Consider the following 18,564-nt stretch of genomic DNA (forward strand, 5'->3'; position numbering starts at 1 on the left):
TGTGCTTCTTGCCTCCCGCATATGTGCAGCGTTCCAAGCAGGACGCTCCGCATCATGTTGATCTATGGCCTTCCCGCATGTTGAACACCGCCGCTGACAGCTTTATCATAACTTATCATAAGGCGCACAGAAAGCAGCATCATGCTATAACCTCAGGATTTAATCTTGAGCGGTGTAAAGAAAAGCGTTTGGCACCTTTTTGCTGCGACAGCGCGCTCCACCTGATTATGAGTAATTAAGCGCGCGAGGCGCGCGGTATCGGTGATGTGCACGAGGTGGTCACGCGATCGCTAACACCTTTTGACGGCCGTCACGACGAGCACTACTACATGTCTGCCGGGAACCTTCGCCTTTAACAGCTAGTGCTGTAGAAACTTAGTAGGGGCACGTGAGTAGAAGTTGACGCAGTCTAAGAGTCAGCCAGAGATTCTTCCGCGATACAACAAAGGCGGGCGCATTTCACTGTAGTAGTAGTAGAAAACATTTATTCCAAAAAGGCAGGATAGAGAGGCGAAAATACCGATTTTGGGTGGAGTCCTTATTTCAAGACCCCAATGTCCACCGCAGTTGCTCTTGCTTGGGATATCAGCTTTCGCTGCGTCGCCAAGTCAGAGCTGTAGGAGAAAGGCTGAAAGGCCCCCGTGTGCTGCGCGATGTGGGTGCATGTTAAAGAAACTCATCCCACCGAATTTAATCAGGTACCCTCGATTACAAAGACACTTTCTTTCACTCCCTCCTTTCATGCCATGTTTCTCCACTTTCGTCACGATGCGGTTTAAGTGTCCTGCCTGTGAGATAGTCACGTCCTTAAAAATTGAATGACGGTATTAATTTTTTTGTTATTGTCGTTGGTATTCGTGTCCATACTAACGTTATTATCATCATAACCATCTTGAGCTTTCGAAGGCCAGCTTTTTTTATCAAAATAACAATTACTGGAGGCGGCTTTGAACTCCCTTTAAAACAAGGATAAAAATGAGGACAGAGGTTTCATGACGGCGTGTCCCTGTTTGGACCTTTATTTATGCGGTCAAGCTTTTTTTTATAAGAGTGTATTCATCCCGTTGTACGTAAGCATCCGAGCGCAGCAGGCTTTTGGCGAAACAAACACACTAGCACATAAAACTAAAATATATATCAGAGTGCGTCTCCACGCCAACTGTGCTCGCGATGCGGCGTTGACGGAATGACGGCGCTCCTTTAATAAGAATTAATAATTGGTTTTTGGGGAAAGGAAATGGCGCAGTATCTGTCTCGTCGTTGGACACCTGAACCGCGCCGTTAGGGAAGGGATAAGGGAGGGAGTGAAAGAAGAAAGGAAGAAGGAGGTGCCGTAGTGGAGGGCTCCGGAATAATTTCGACCACCTGGGGATCTTTTACGTGCACTGACATCGCACAGCACACGCGTGCCTTAGCGTTTTTCCTCCATAATAACACAGCCGCCGCGGTCGGGTTCGAACCCGGGAACTCCGGATCAGTACTCGAGCGCCCTAACCACTGAGCCACCGCGGCGGGTGCGCTCCTTTTCTCGATCTCATTTGCACGACACGAGCCACCGGTTCCTCAGTGCTGCCGTATTAACATTCTGCGTATTAACATTCTGGGCTCACCATGAACCAAGGTGGAGCGTAAAGGAGCCACCTGAACCGGAAAGGTCAACAGAAGAGGCAGTAGGGAAGAGGGAACGGTGATGTTAGTTGGACTTCTGGCGAGCCACTATCTTCTACTATACGTCCACAATCCCATCCTCGTCAGATGCTGTTTTCGTCCCTGTGGTTTACCGAGGCCGGTGAGGAGGCAGGGCCAAAGGGCGGGTGGCCCATCATCGCTCTGGCCCCATGCCATACGGCTTATGCGGGCCTTTTATTACCCCCCCCCCCCCTCACGCGCCACTTTCGCCTTGTTTTTGGTGTGGCAGGGTCGACGCGCAGAAACCGCAGCAGCTGCCGCGGTTGTTCCTGTCCTTTAAACCACTACCATTGTCATCATCATCGGTGCAGCTGGCTTGTGCCGAAACGGGTGCTCATGGCTCAGGACTGCCAGCTTTCGTTAGTTGATGTAGGAACGCTGACTAAACGAGGAAATTCTGTATTGATTGTCGATCTGTTCTTTTTGTGTTTTTTATGTTTGCTAAGAGCGTTACCCGAAGCAAAGAAGGCTTAGGAGGAGAAGAAAAATTGAAAACAAAAGCGCCCGTTAAGCGGTGAGAGAGTGAGGTGCGAAGCGAAATGGGAAAATAAAGGAAGCAAGGACAGGCTTTCGACACTGCAGCCGTGGTCTTGGGGATGATGGATGCCTCTGCTGCCGTTTCGATGACGCTAGACGAACGCCGCGGCTCAGAGGGAAAGCCACCGCGCCCTACATGCTGCACCGAATTTTTTATAGCTCTTAAATTTCTGTATTTTCCCTCTTTCTGGGAGTAAACTTTTTTTTAGAGAGTAAAGGAAGAGAGATAGAGAGGAGCGAAGTTGAGAAGAAAGTATGTGGGCGAAAAACCAATTTTCAAGCTTTGGGCTTGTAATAAGTGCGCGCCGTAACACGCGTCGATCTGGGCCCCGGATGAGAGTAATGCCCTTTCTCCTCCGCTTTCCCGCCCTTTTTTCCCGTTTTGTAGCAACGCCCAACGAGCGAGTAAGCCTTATGCGGATGGCTTCTCTCAATTTTCTTCTGTTTTTCCTTTCCTTTTCGATTTCACCTTTTTTGGGGAGAGAGAGTTAGACAAGTGGGGAAGTGATTGGGGATAGGTTTTAGAAGAAGGCTTTTCACTGGCTTGGCAGGAAGAGCCTCGTTGAAAATTTGACGCCCTGTCGCTATAGGATCAGCGCCCGGGAGAACATTCTATGAGGTCGCCGTCGAAAGGTGTCGGCGCCGTCAGTTTTCCTTTGCTTATTTATTTTTCTTTCCACAAAGGGGGTTCCCGGTACAAGAGGCAATCTGTTTTGTAATGGCTACCGCTTTGACGCAAGCGTAAGGTGTAAGTCGGGCATTCTTTTCTTCCAGAACAAGTTAGAAAGATTCCAGTCGGCCTCCTTCATGTAGTGGAAACGCCTTGCCATATTCGGAATAGAGCAATCCTGACTCGTGAGAGATTTCTTTCTCTTTTTTTTAAGGGAAGAGACGGGGGTAAGGGGAATTTTATAACTTTAGGTTGATCTTATGTTCTTGTGAAAAGGACCCAATCGGCCAATTTACGTGATAGTAATCAATCAGTACAGAAGTAATCACTGCTCTTTGATGAACGTTGCTACTACTTTCTCCCTCAAGACTGCGCCACAAAGAAAGCAACGAAGCTTGAGCCTCCAGTAACACGAACAGCAGTAGAATAGGTTCGTGGGTGTGCTATTGTGCCTCCTTTCTATTTTCTGAGCGTCCTTGTAAGCTGACGCCATAATCATATTAACATATGTTCTCTAAGTAGAGGCTGCTGGCAGCCTTGAGTTTGTTTACTATTTAAGCACCAAGTAAGATTTGAATACGCAGCTAATTTCCAGCACACGCATAAGCCACTCCATTGTTTGCCTCCATTTCGTGGAAAAAGCTCGGTGTATTTTGTTTCCTCTTTCTTTCTTTCTTCCTTCCTTTCTTTCTTTCTTTCTTTCTTTCTTTCTTTTCCATAACTTCTAGTTCTCAAAATTGAACCATATCAATGTGCCGGCAAACACTCGGAAGAGACAGTCGATTGCTGCCCGTGTGGCTCTCACAAGGAAAGGCGGGGAAACATACGCAAAAACTGAAAAAGCATGGATTCAAAGCACGAAGTGAGAGTTTTTGTCCCATTATTAACCTTGTGGTTTCTACTTAGTTAACACGTGATTGGCGTCTAAATATGAACGTGACAAGCTTTCTTTAATGTCTGTCTGTTTTTTGTCCGACGTTCCCCTCGTTTTCTTCATTACTATTTCAACACTCTCGCTCATACTATTAAGTGTGATCTGTAAGTTTCGCCTCGTTAGGCCTAACCTGCTTCAGTAAGTTATGAAATTGAAATAAAGGGTGTTCCATTCGAATCAAGTTCATCGCTGCTATCCAAGAAGAGATTTTTTACTCTCGTCCGAAGGCTATATCTTTCGACTGTACCGGTTTGTATCAAAAGGCATACAGCGTAGGAGCCAAATCATACCGAATGCCCCTCGTAAATATTTAGCAACCGCCCTCCGTTTAAAACGCTTCGAAAGCAATATTGATGATTTGTTTACTCCACTCCTGTAATAGACCAATATAGTGGGTGTATTACGTATAAATAAATACGATAAATAAATATTGCAGCCAGCCAGCCATTGCAGCACGCTGTCACGATGCCTTTCAGTAAAACAAAACAAAATAAACAAAATGAAGCGAACGGTAGAGAAGTTGTGTGCATGACTCCTTCTTGCTTCGTCTTTCTAGCCGAGAGGGCATCCCAGCTGTCGTGAATCGAGCCTATGGTCTAAGCGCATTGGAAGGATCCGTCGCGTCCGCTCCATATTCACTCCCCTACCGGCCGCCGGCCGCCAGAAACGAAGAAAGCGGCCTTCATCGCGTTCAAGTTTGAAAGACAAAACTAGAAAAGAGAGTGCATATTGTGGTACATTCGAACTGCCTTCCGCATTATGGCTTTCTGTATACGTCCAGGTTCTCAGCTCGCCAGGAATGCCTTTGAGCGTCGGGTGGGGGTATATATTGGAAGCCGCTGGCTCAAAAGAAGCACCTGGGTCGTGATAACGGTCCTTCGGGGACACACCGCGATGCCTCTTTGCGCGTCGTGTGTAGGGGCGTGTTTCTGTGATCTCAGTTAAATTTATGTTTCATTTCTTTCGCGCCTCCAGCCTATACGTTTGGCTCGGGATTTTTTTTTTTACTGCAGGTTTTTATTCGCTGCATGTAGCGACACGTGCCACAGAAGTGCAACTGGTGTCTCTACCTTCTTTTCCTGCTATGCTGTATTTGAGCGATGTTATCGCATTAGTCGGCGTTGACGCTGATTATTAGAATGCTGTCCTTATATAAATGGTTTGTAGACTGTCTATAGACTTCTTATGGACTCTATTGCCTTCCTATAGATATATGATTTTGTCTATTGAGCCTATAGACAGAATTCTGCTAAAAATGTATGGCCATAAATCTATAGATTGTCTATAGACTGTCTATAGGGTTTATATTGCCTACAGACCAGTCTATGTTATTTGTCTACAGAAAGTTTATAGGCTTTGTAGACAAAATTCTATGGAAAGTCTATAGACTGTCTAAAAATTTCAAGGACGTCTAGCGTATGTAGAGTGAATGCTGTGCTTCTGATCTTCTAGATATAACGCGTCTTGCGGGCAGAGAGGTAAGCGCGCGACAGTAATAATTAATAATAATAATTGGTTTTCTGGGGAAAGGAAATGGCGCAGTATCTGTCTCATATATCGTTGGACACCTGAACCACGAAATTGCTTCCAGTGTGGTTTGGAGTCACTGCTGTGAAGAAGCGCTTTTGCGGCTCAGTGATGTCGCGGTCCTATTGTCCCATACGTTTTGCTGCCGCGTGTAATGAATAAGCACGAAGACTGTGACGTCTCTTATACAGAGCACGGACCGGTGTTGCTCGCTTCCTGAGTTACAGTCCTAAAGTTTGGTAGTTTGGAGACCGTAACGCTTGTCGCAAGGAAGTGGAGGTCGATGACGTAGAGCCCAGCGCGTGGCCGAGCTCAGTTTTGCTTCCCTTGCTGGCTATGATTAACTGTCCTTCAAATGCAAGCAGTCGTTTTGAAATCAACTCTTGCAAAAATTTCTTTAGACAGTCTATAGACTGTCTGTAGACTTTTGTCTATAAAGTCTATAGACTCTCAATAGATAAACCCTAGAGAAGAGTCTATAAGCAAAACAAATCCTATAGACAGTCTATAGACAATCTATAGATTTATGGTCATACACTTTTATTAGACTTTTGTCTATAGGCTATGATACACGAAAAAATAAATATCGATAGGAAGGCTATAGAGTCTATAAATAGTCTATAGACTATCCATACGCCATATTTGTAAGGGTTAACCTGTCCTCATAGACTGTGCAGCGCAGCTCACAAGAGTCGCCGCCGTCCCGCTTTCTTATTAACGACGCGACGAATCAAACAGGGTGAACTGTAAATCAGGCGCCACAGCGCGATCATCCTGTGTCCTGTTCTTCAGTCATCCTGCATCTTCTGGCTCCCTCCCCTTCGCCGTGTTTTTTGTCCGTTTGCTGCTGACCACGAACGAGCGCGAAGCCTCCGTGTTGACTGCAGCCTCTTCCATTCGCTTTCCAATCTCATCAGAGACGGGCGGGGTCATCCCTCGTCCACTAAGTTATACAGATAGACGGACAACAAGGACACCATGACCGGCTAGTGGGTCCAGATAAAAGGTAAAGAAAGGAGGCATAGCCTTATACCCAATTAGAGTATTCCTATCTCCCCCTCTTCTGCTGTTGCCATTCGTTCTCTGATTGGTCGATGTAAGCTCCGCCCTACACACTCGGATGACGCTATCCTTGTGAAACTTCCCGCAAGCAAACAGTCCTTTATCTGACAGGGAAACAAATTAACGAGCGGAGAAGTCCAGAAATGAATTGCGTTTTCTTGCGCGCGATTATATGTCTGCAATAACCGATTGTGAGCATCAAGTTGAAGAATGCAACTGACGATAACTAATTGATTGCCCTTTTTTTATTAACTCCGTGGAAGTTTTACTTCGTTCAACTTTTGAAAAAAAAAGGCGGTACAGTGAGCAGGGGAGTACAGATGCGACGACGTTGGCGCTTTCATCTACCATCGTGCTTCTTCGATGCACGGCTGCCTGGCCACAAACGCTCCTCCCAAAGTTGCACTGGACGCGTCCAGCCTTTCGTCTTTGTGTAGCTCGACATCGAGGGCCCGCAGTGTTTCACAATGGCGGGAAAATTGCGCGAGCTTTGATTTTTATAACTAAGGAGTAAATATCCGAGACATTGCGGTTTTCAGCACCGTTTTTACAAACGTTTTGTTAAAAGTTTTGTGACGACACGTGGGGCGTTGGAATAGCGACTATCGAAAACAAAACCTCTTTTTGGGCGGACGCACTGAAATAAAAAAAAACAGAGATTATTTAGGAATGAAGAACTCGACTCCACATCAACGACCTGTCTCACCCAAACGTTTGCCACGATCTCCTGGGCGGCCCTTGGCACTCGTAATAAATGAAACAAGTGGGAACACTGACGCAAGAAAGCCAACAATGGTGAACAAATTTTACTCTACATATGCTTTGTGACACTTTGCACTCGCCACATGCAAGATGCACATCCTGCACACTGAATTCAGCAAGTTCAATCAAATTTAAGCTTGACATATATGGTCGCGACAAAACTTGGATTGAAAATTATATGCGATGCAGGAAATTGCCCGCATATGCATTGCCTCAGAGAGTACCGGTTTTATGCACCCTGAAGACAAGCAGTCTTGGTATAGTATAGTCAGGGCCAAGTAGTACTTAGATATTTACGGGCGCTTTGATTGTGTAGCCGCAAAGCCGGCTCCAGGAATCATGACGTTTGCCTGCGTGGACAGGACAGTTGCACGCGGACAATATCTTCTGTCCGGTGGTCAGTACAAATATAGGATCATCCGCGAAATAATCTAGACGCAGGGATTTGCCGGCATATGCACTGCCTCGCCGGATGCATGTGAATGCAAGAGTCATTTGACGTGCATGACTTATACAGTTCACGAAAAGAAAAAAAAATCTTCACCATCAAAAATTTGCAGGCCGTCTTCAAAACTTTGTGCCACACTTTTTGGTTAGCGATCATACCGCCGCGACTTCAGCTGAAAAGAAAATAAGGCAAAGAGTTAAATTTTGACGCCTACTTCCTTTAACCGCAGTGCTGGAAAGGACGGGGTGCTTGTGCGTAAAATAATTATTTTTCGGTTGCAGAGTACGAGCATGAAGGCGCAGCTTAGAATAGCGCGTGAACAAATTGGTGTTGAGTAACCGAGGCTCAAAATTACGCATTCTGAGTCCAGCACGAAGGAGTCGCGTCCAAGTGGCGCTAACGCATCACCTCCCTTTTCAGCAAGCCCTGCTGCGGGCAGTCGGAGTGATTGCGTCAGAGCCCCGGGATAGGAATAATAGGACAGGTTTAAAATTTGTTCCTATCAACGATTCGAATTGAAATCAATCTCATTACACTGGCGGGATGACCCCCTTTAAGAGCTCGGAGGTCAGTGGAACCGGGTTGACCGCATTGTGGCTGCTCCGGGTTTTTACAGAAAAAGTGCGTCGCGCTATATTATGCAATGGCGATTCCTGTTTCCGAGTAAAGAAAAAAAGAAAGAAAACACACTATAGAACCGAGCTAAAGCGGCCATCACTGGACTGTGAGGTTAGGCGCATGTGACGCCTCTTTCTTGGCAGTGACGTAGTATGCGAAGCGATCGTAAAGTATACTGGACGAAATCGCTCGCAGCGCTATAACAGAGCATGTACTCCGCTAAAATGGCACCATATATTATGCGCTGCGCATGCATAAAACATTGGCGATAACCCCTTTGCTCGACCCCGTAACTTAAGTCTCGGGCATGAAGTTGTGTCGTATTGGGCTGGTTTGCCCAAATAATATTTGCCTAAATTCGGAGTATATAGGATTTATGTTGTTTTCTTGTGATTTACGGTTCCAGAGTCAAAATGTTGCTTAGCATCACTATCGCAATATTTTGTCACTTTTTTATTTTTATCAAAATATAGACGTCTGCGCATCTCTTTCTTGGTTTCATTATCATTTCTTGACAGTTTAATCCCCGAGATTCATAAATTGCCTTAGATGTCACGTCGGCGCACTGTGAGGTTCAGCGGCGAATATGAAGCGATTTAAAAGCAAAAGTCTAATGTCGATTTGCACAGACGCCCCCCAAACACACACATACACACACACAGACACACACGCGCACGCACACGCACACACACACAGGTGTGCGTGCACGCACATGAACAGTTGATCTTTAGGGATTCCCTCTTGAAATACAGCAAAAACTGACCATGCATGCAAGTTACTTCTGCGGTGATTGTGCTCACAGCGCTGTGAAGAAATGGCCATACGGCCTTGATCAAAACTACTGAAGCCACGTAGCGCATTGCAGTGGTTTTTCACTGTGGCTTCTAGTCGGGTCCTCCGGTTAACTCTCTGCCCTCCAAGGCTTCAAGTAATGATAACGAGTAGTCTTACTCAGGACTACCAGGGGCGCAGCGAAGCGGTTGTCCCACTCCTGTATGCAATAGCTGCGGCCACACGTCCAGTGGCCTGCCTACTTTCGCCGAAGACTGTGCACACGCCCGAAAAATTTTAGCTCTTCAGTGAAAAGCTTTCTCTCTCTCTCTCTCTGTCTCTGTGGAAGTCTTGAAGTCGGCTCCTTGCGAACCTTCTCCAAACAGGCTAAAAAACTAATTTGTACTCGTGTCCTGACGCGAGCGTTCGTCTATGTTTCTCGCAGGAGCAGCATCGTGCTACGTCCCTGCAGCCGTAGCCGAAGCCGTAGCCACAGTCGCAGCAGCAGCCAGCAGAGCCATAGCCGCTCAAGGAGGCGGCGGACCAATGAGGAGCCCCGCCGTGCGTAGCCGGGGTGTTCATCCATGAATCGGCTCTACAGCGTCCTCACCAACTTCCAGCAGCAACCTGTCACCAGCCACAGAATACTGGTCAGTTCTCCCTCTCTCTCTCCTTAACACCACTACAAATGAACAGTATTCTAATGGTGGTTTTTGTTGTATGGCTTGCGTTTCGTTCGCACGCGGGCCTTGTCATGATAAACATCGCAGTGCTCCATAAACGCGCAACGTTCGAAAAGCCGCTATAGTCGGATGTAACTCAAGAAGGCAGCGGCTTTTCCCCGTCAAATCATCCCTTTCCAGCCAATGGCGTCGGCCGATTTTCATGACCCTGCCAGCGTGACAATGCAAAGGAGCGGCATCACAATGCATAAAGGTGTCTATCACCTTCCTTTCATCTACCACTCCCTGATTTGTCACACTAGCAGGGTCATGTTAATCGGCTGACGCCATCGGCTGGAAGGGAGTGCTTTGACGGGGAAAATCCGTTGCGTTCTTAAATTGTATCCGACTGTAGAAGAAACCCCGCAGTTGCAAACATCGTAAGCTCAATTATTTTGTGGTAATCTGTATAAGGATGTCCAGGCGGAAGCGGTTCTAAGGGGTCCGCAGGCTTAACTTGCATTACAAGGTACTAAGAGGAATTTTTTTGTGCAGTTCATTATTCTTCCTTTTTTTGCGTGTTTCTATGTGTGAAACAAGCAAGTGCGAAAATGTGGGACTTTCAGCTTTAGAGGGATGCTTAATTTTCTCTTTTCTTTTTTCAATTCTGATTCGCGGAAACCAAGCGAGAAGTTTCCGCGGAAGCCCTCGGTGCGAACAGGAAATTGCACAAAAGATTCTAGAGAGGAGGGGCAAAGATAAGGAGAGCCAACAACACCTCGGGCTACAGGGTAAACAAAACTGTTTGTTTTCTCTGAGGCAATATAGTTTCGGAAGAAACATACATTTTTTATAGTATTTTTGCGCCATGCGCAGCAAGGGATGGTTTTCCACGAACCTTCCAAGCGATTTGTTGGAGAAAAAATAAGATGGTGAATCGCGACTGATAAGAGGCTTGGGGAAACGAGGAACACACGAAAGCGATTCTTGTGTAACCTGTTGAGCAAGTAGAACAGTTCATACTCTATAAAAAAATATGTCTTTTCCGAGCTGACGCAACGCGCGAAGTTTTCCACACTGACTATAGGCGCGTGCGTCAAATCCCGGGCTCGCCGGGAGCAACCAAGTAATATGCATGGCGGAATGTTTCGCACGGGATATATGCATTACGTTTTCGCTTCAGGGACTTTCTCGTGATCACGCCTCCATTCAACGCCGGTCTGAGGAGATATTCAAATTTAAAATCATATTCGATATCCGTCATATCGAACCCGACCGCGGGTTCATATCGGATCATATCGAACCCGACCGCGGCGGCTGCGTTTTTATGGAGGCAAAACGCTAAGGCGCCCGTGTGCTGTGCGATGTCAGTGCACGTTAAAGATACCCAGGTGGTCGAAATCTTTCCGGAGCCCTCCACTACGGCACCCCTTTCTTCCTTTCTTCTTTCACTCCCTCCTTTATCCCTTCCCTTACGGCGCGGTTCGGGTGTTCACCGAAATGGTTGAGACAGTTACTGCACCATTTCCTTTCCCCCAAAACCTATTATTATTATTATTATTATTATTATTATTATTATTATTATTATTATTATTATTATTATTATTATTATTATTATTATTATTATTATTATTATTATTCGATATCCGAGAGCCTGTGGACAGCGTTTCTTGATTCTAACTTGGACTCGCCTGGTGCTTGTGGGTGCTCGGGAAAATTATCGCTTCCTGGAAGTGCCTGAGCTTTCGAGTCTACTGAATTCCGAGCACGTTCCCTACATCACCCTCTTCCGTGCGTCCATGCGCATACAAAAGCAGGTGACTCATTCATGAAAATTCGAATCGCTCAGAAGCAATACTGGTTTCGTTTAATGCCTTCACCTTTGGGAAAAGGAAAGGTTTAGTTTTTTTTCTATTTGATCTCTAAGCTTTGTTAGCACAGGCATCACTTTTAGATGAACCATATTTATATCGTATTTATAGTGACATATAGAACACCTTCTGAAGAAATACGTATGAATAACGTGTTCGGCATGTCGGTCTATGCCACGCAGCAATTGACGAGGTGTATGTTCAAAGAGAAATCACCTGCGATACTTTTTTGTCTTTGGGAGACTGGGTAAAGCATCGATTTGTCGCCTGCCAGTGCTCAGGAACACAGTGCTCAGGAACACAGTGCTCAGGAACTACTACAAAAAGTGTTCGCGAATTTCAACTCATTAGCATTAATTTCCGAAATTCAGGTTTAAAGGACTTATGATGGACCGCTGTAGAAATTAGTTTGTGCGGTTTAAATACTGAATGCTTGCAAGCGTTTATTGACCCGTTTCATAACAGTTTCAAATTGTCCATCGACGAAACGAAATTTACTAACATATGAACTGTAGACGCACTTGCTCAAAGCAATTTTTATTGTGGTTGTTGTTTACGCAAAAGAATCTCCAATACGATTATGCCACACCACATTCCAGACAGCGATACGAAAGCAGTGAACAGCTAGACGAAACAACCAACAGACTCAGGCTGAAAGCCTTCAAATAGAAGAACACAGCTACAAACAAATGTCAACGCACAAACTCCTGCTGATCTAAATGAGCGCACAATACGCGAACAGTTTTGATGCGTTCATGTCGCTAGGCCGCGGTGATGGCGCACAAGTTACTTTGTGGGTGCATCAACACACCCACGTACAACGTCATAATACTGGAACTATTTAGGTAGGCTGACAAGATAGGTCTATGCCCTCTGGATGATAGATGCCGCTGATTTGCATTGGCACGACTGAGCCACATTGTGGAGGTTATTACTGTTTTACATAGAACGTGCCGTTGTTTTAGACTTATGCACGGGAGACTTCGCGTTCGCACAGCAATTGCTTCAGATAATTTCTTTAATAATAATAATTGGTTTTTGTGTAAAGGAAATGGCGCAGTATTTGTCTCATATATCGTTGGACACCTGAACCGCGCCGTAAGAGAAGGGATGAAGGAGGGAGTGAAAGAAGAAAGGAATAAAGAGGGGCCGTAGTGGAGGGCTCCGGAATAATTTCGACCACCTGGGGATCTTTAACGTGCACTGACATCGCACAGCACACGGGCGCCTTCGCTCGGATGTTCAGTACGCTTTTTTTGTGGGCGGCCAGCTGAAGGCTGTGAAGACACAAAAATTCCTCTCGATGTGCTTATGCAATAAAGAGAGCAATTCTATCCAACCCCGCCTTTTTACAGCGAGAGCTGATTTATGTAGACTTCCTATGTGGTTACACGCGTAGCCCGTGACGAGCCGTAGCAGAACTGGTATGACGTCGCCAAGCGCCGAGGATGAGCAGGTGGTAGAGCTAAGGGCAGCCGCATACGTAGCAGCGCAAATTGAGAGCCGCTAATCTTAGCTCCGCAAATTTTTTCTTGTTTATGTTAAAAAAAAAGACGTTACCTGTGAACTGAACATGCTGTTCTGTGTATGTATGGTTAAGCCTCGTAGAGCAACAAGTGCACAGAAGCCAAGTGAGGGACTGGAAAGGGCACCGCAACGGGATAGCTGTAGGCAAGTTGAATCCACTCCCGAAATCTGCTCCCTTCCCCTCCCGTTAAGGCACCCGTGTGCCATGCGATGTCAGTGCACGTTAAAGATCCCCAAGTGGTCGAAATTATTCCGGAGCCCTCCACTACGGCACCTCTTTCTTCCTTTCTTCTTTCACTCCCTCCTTTATCCCTTTTCTTACGGCGCGGTTCAGGTGTCCGCCGATATGTGAGACAGTTACTGCGCCATTTCCTTCCCCCCCCCCCCCAAAAAAAAATAATTTTAATTTCCCCTCCCTCTCTACATCGTTCCCTCCCCCACCCTCCTTCGTCGTGCATGGTGTCCGAATGCCCGCCTGGGAAAAACAGCAGTCTGGGCGCAGCTATCGTCGACGATTAATTTTAATGAAGCGCAAAAAGCCGTGAATTCTTGTGCCTCCGCGTGCTACACCGCAAGCATCGAACCCCGTGCACAATTTCACAGACGGAGAATAAAGAATCTATTAAAGCACAATCTCTCTTACCACCTCAGACCTTTCTCACAGTTCAGCTCATCGGCAACGTAATTATTCCTAGGGCGCCGCGGAAACGCTGCGAAAGCGAGCGCTGCTATCCGTGCTGCACAGCAAAGAACCAAAACTTTCGCACGAGCACCACAACCACAATCTGAATGCTTGCTCAGCGGTAAGCAACGTTCGCGGTTCACGCATTAGCCCCTGGGCGCCCTTCGCTTAAGCCACCGCAGGACTCGTTTGCATAGCCATTGCTGGAAGAACAAATGGTGTTCTCTATAGCCCCAATATTGTAACGGAAAAGAACACGGCGGAAGCGACGTGTGCCATTTTCCCCGAGGTAATTTTACGGAAAGCCCGTCGTCGTTTACTGTTACCGCTTTCTTTTGCGCGATATGACTCACCATCCTCTCGGAAGGCCTCTTCTTACGCGTACGTACGCCTTGTCGCTCCTGAAGGGACGAGCTGGCTCGTTTCGCTGCGGATAGCATATGCGCGACTCGACCACCGGGAGAGCCCCCAAGGCTATAATAAACCGGCCCTGGTCCCGCTGCTGTACCGGGCCATTCTGGAAGCCTCAATTCTTTTCCGCGCAAGTTTGAATTTCATTACGACCCCCTTTCTATGCGGCAAAAGTGCCGACGACCGCAGTCGACATACAGAGACGGAAAAGACCCGCCAGGGAATCCCAGCGAATTCACACTGCGTCGAACTAGGAAAGAACGGCGAATAATTTCCATGCTTTTGTTCCTTTCCCACCTTTGCCTTTCCATCCTTTCCTCCTCGTTTATCTGTGTTTGTGCGTGTGCGTGCGTGTGTGTGTGTGTGTGTGTGTGTGTGTGTGTGTGTGTGTGTGTGTGTGTGTGTGTGTGTGTGTGTGTGTGTGTGTGTGTGTGTGTGTGTGTGTGTGTGTGTGTGTGTGTGTGTGTGTGTGTGTGTGTGTGTGTGTGTGTGTGTGTGTGTGTGTGTGTGTGTGTGTGTGTGTGTGTGTGTGTGTGTGTGTGTGTGTGTGTGTGTGTGTGTGTGTGTGCGCGCGCGCGCGCGCGCGCGCGTATGGATATCCTTTTTTCAAGCTATGGAAAGAAAAATGGTAGAGGTTGCGTCAATGATATCGAAAAATATTAACAAGGTTTAGCGAGCGACTTCTACCGAGAGTGCAGATGCGAGCAAGATCGCAGGGGGCAGCAGTCTCAAGTGAGGAGATAAGAAATATGCGGGTATATATGGGTGGCACAGGACAGGACTATTTGGACATGAATCGAAAATACATTTGTCTACGGCGACCTTACCAAGCATGATGGTGACGATGGCGGTGATTATGATAATGGCTGGAATAATGATGTTGACGAATATTATGGCAATCGTGATGTGTTGCGCATTGGGAGGATGTTTTACTTCTTTGGGCCCGGTACATGAGCGTAGCTATACGGTCATGTCTGTGTGACTACGAAGGCCAGAATCCACATTTTAGCGCGATACGCTCACCGACACCTACTTGAATCCTGTCACCGTACGTACGATTTTGTGTTGTTGCCTATCAACCCGAGTTGCCACCCGAGGTTGCTCGGCTAAGTTCGGAGGAGCGTCGCGGCAGCTGCCCGAGATATTGCTCGGAGAGAGCAACATGGCTCGCACTGTCCCTACGGGTGGCTGCGGCGGAAACAGCCACCTGCCTGTGTGCAGTGGCGCCACTGAAGAAAAAAAAAAGCTGAGTGCGAAACTGGCTGCGCTGGTAGTGGTATGAGGACTAGCTGCCATCAATGAATGTTAGGTAGAAAATGACCAATTCTGCATACATGAGCATACCTACTTTGCGTGTGTATATATATATATATATATATATATATATATATATATATATATATATATATATATATATATATATATATATATATATATATATATATATATATATATATATATATATGATCATACCAACTCTCGCACGTCTACTTAGTATAACTACGTTAAGACCCTACCATATTTTCTTTCTCCTGTGATTGCTGCGCCTAAGGAAAAGGTGCGCGAGGAACCGCCATGGTGCAGTTACTGAGTAATCACTTTAGTTGATTAGTAATAAAGTACACATGGGCATGGCGATAACAAAATCTTTATGGGTGCATGCAGCGAAATCGACGGTACAAACGCACTTATTAGCCTTCTGCGTTCGCTTATCTAATTCCCCACAAATTATCTAAGCGATACAATGCCTAAAAGAAGCACATTTGCTTGTAGTTACCTCCCTTGCATTGTTCTCTTAACGAGTGAAGATGACTGTGTCAGCCAGCCAAACAACACTAACATCTTTATAGGTCGGGGGGGGGGGGGGATATGCATGATCGGCTTCCTAATAAAATCACCATAATCCGCGTGACCATTTTCCGCACCGTGGTTTTGTACCTTACTTGCTAAGTTTCCCTTTGGCCACACGTGGCGAGTGCGGGAGAGGTACATATGGTCTGTTCACTTGCTTCAACACTCAGTTTTCAAAATTCCATTTACTTCTCCCACAAAATCATTCTTCACACTATAGAAAGAAGCAAGAAGCAGCAATGCAACGACCGTCCGCGTTTTATTCTCCAATTCAAGGGCCTCTTCGTACGCGGCACCGATCTTGTGGCCGATCATCTCTAATAATTGTGTTCTTACGTTGGCAACAAGCCAAGAAAGAAGCGATAACATGATGCGAATCGAACCATAAAGCCAGTTTCGCACTCAGCTTTTTTTTGTTTCTTCAGCGATGTTTTCATCGCCCCCCCATACGCCTGATATCGCATGACCGACCTCATCTGGTGGCGACAATCTTCCACTAATAATATCAGGTTGCAGGGTTCCGCAACACATCAATGCAGGAAGCGTTTCCACTTTTGTGCCAAGAGCCCTCATTTAGATCAGATCCAAGGTCTGACTTTTTTTTTTTCGTCTTTCGCTGGCTTTCGGAGAGCTACCGTTTGCCTTCAATGGCGTACCATTTAAGAAAGATTTGTGAGTCCGATGTGTGAGAGATCGTTGCGCCGCAACTTTGCGGGCTTCCGCTCAGCACGCTTTAGCGCCATACTCCGGCGGTGCCAGAATGCGGGAGAAAATGAAAAAAAAAACAACTTCAAAGTGCACCCGTATGAAATAGAACAGAAGCCTCCCTTGACTCGTATTACTCGCTTATAACCGATATATATATATATATATATATATATATATATATATATATATATATATATATATATATATATATATATATATATATATATATATATATATATATATATATATATATATATATATATATATATATATATGATCCGTATTGTCTCGGCCAGTATCTCCCTTCCCAGCAGCCAAGAGGGTAAGGGACCCTCAAAGACTCCTTCTCAGTGTCCGGAATACCCAAGTCGCCCTCTAGGAGATATCTTTGCTTCTATACGTTCATTTTCCCCGGAGGCCGCTACTTCACGCTGGTCACGCGCGCTCCCCGGAGAGCTGTGTTCACAACCGCCGACTCCCCTCAGTGAGCGGCAGTCCGCAGCCCTGCGCGAAGCCCGCTGCGTGTTCTCGAACAATTCGGCTTCATTGGCGCGTTTTCTGCTCCTCCTGGACCTCAGGCTCAATGATGTCTCGTTTACTTGATTCCCGGTCACTGTATGAGTGGGACAACAGGCGTGCGTGAGTGCGTGCAGCTCTCACGCGTTCTGCTTTTACGTTTGATTCTCTTTGCTGGTATAGCGTCACTTTTATATAGCTTTGTAATCTCAGGAAAAATCCAGAAGCACCCTATCCCATTAGAAAAAGAGAATTCTGATCAATTCCCTTTTCACGCACAAATTATGGCCTACACAGACTACAGTACCACATACCGAAGTACCTTAATCTATTGGATGCAAATAATATTGACATATGAAACCTCTCAAAGAAAAAATGGAAAGAATACCTCATATCACAAAGCATGTAACTCTGCTATTTTTTTATGATTCCGGAGTGGCAAAGACTGTATTTGACACAAATGTGCATTTGAATGTTCTATCCTTTTTATGTTTTCTGTCTTATTGTTGTTGTTAATCTGACCTGTAAATGACTTATGCGATGTTGTGTTTGAGCGCGTGTGTGATTATGGCGTTATTTAAGTTTTGTACATAAGTGCCTGTTGTCTGCTACCCATGCCAAGACAGGGGCAGGAACCCCGTCAAGCTACTAGGATAGTAGCTTTTTGTTCCTGTCCCAGTGTTTTTTCCTGGCTTATTATGGAAAAAATGCTGAATAAAAGGATTTGATTTGATTTGATTCATATACCCAACACGATCATGTCACAGACGTTTGCGAATGTATTGTGCTCTGCTGTGGCCCACCCGATTTTTGGTGTTGTTTGTGCTTGCGAATGAATCGGTTAATTATGGAATAGAAATGCAGTTATTAACGTGAGAGTGAGTGAGTGAGTGAGTGAGTGAGTGAGTGAGTGAGTGAGTGAGTGAGTGAGTGAGTGAGTGAGTGAGTGAGTGAGTGAGTGAGTGAGTGAGTGAGTGAGTGAGTGAGTGAGTGAGTGAGTGAGTGAGTGAGTGAGTGAGTGAGTGAGTGAGTGAGTGAGTGAGTGAGTGAGTGAGTGAGTGAGTGAGTGAGTGAGTGAGTGAGTGAGTGAGTGAGTGAGTGAGTGAGTGACAGTCTAAATGGCTACGAGGTAGCAGACTTACGATACACACCGAACGTTTCTGCCACTGCTTGTGAACATGACGATTTGTCTTACGGCAATCTCCTCCAACGCTCTGCCGAAAGTACACGACACAGGCTGAAACGAGGGAAAAGAATAAAGAAAAGCAACGCAGCGCAGAAGTTCTTCGCAGTGTTTCCACGTGGCGTTCCAATTAAG

General features: G+C 46.1%; 1 protein-coding gene across 5 annotated transcripts in view; it reads left to right on the forward strand.

Moving 5' to 3' along the window:
• LOC144128435 (dopamine receptor 1-like) overlaps positions 1-18,564 on the forward strand; it is a 385,821-nt gene that overhangs the window by 353,907 nt on the left and 13,350 nt on the right. For all 5 annotated transcript variants that reach the window (XM_077661831.1, XM_077661830.1, XM_077661832.1 and 2 more), the window contains one exon: positions 9,464-9,668. In XM_077661831.1, coding sequence (XP_077517957.1) covers positions 9,603-9,668 — 66 coding nt within the window. In that variant the 5' untranslated portion in view covers positions 9,464-9,602. The remainder of the gene's footprint in view (positions 1-9,463; positions 9,669-18,564) is intronic.

The sequence above is a fragment of the Amblyomma americanum genome, chromosome 4, assembly GCF_052857255.1.
Source record: "Amblyomma americanum isolate KBUSLIRL-KWMA chromosome 4, ASM5285725v1, whole genome shotgun sequence".
Classification (NCBI taxonomy): domain Eukaryota; kingdom Metazoa; phylum Arthropoda; class Arachnida; order Ixodida; family Ixodidae; genus Amblyomma; species Amblyomma americanum.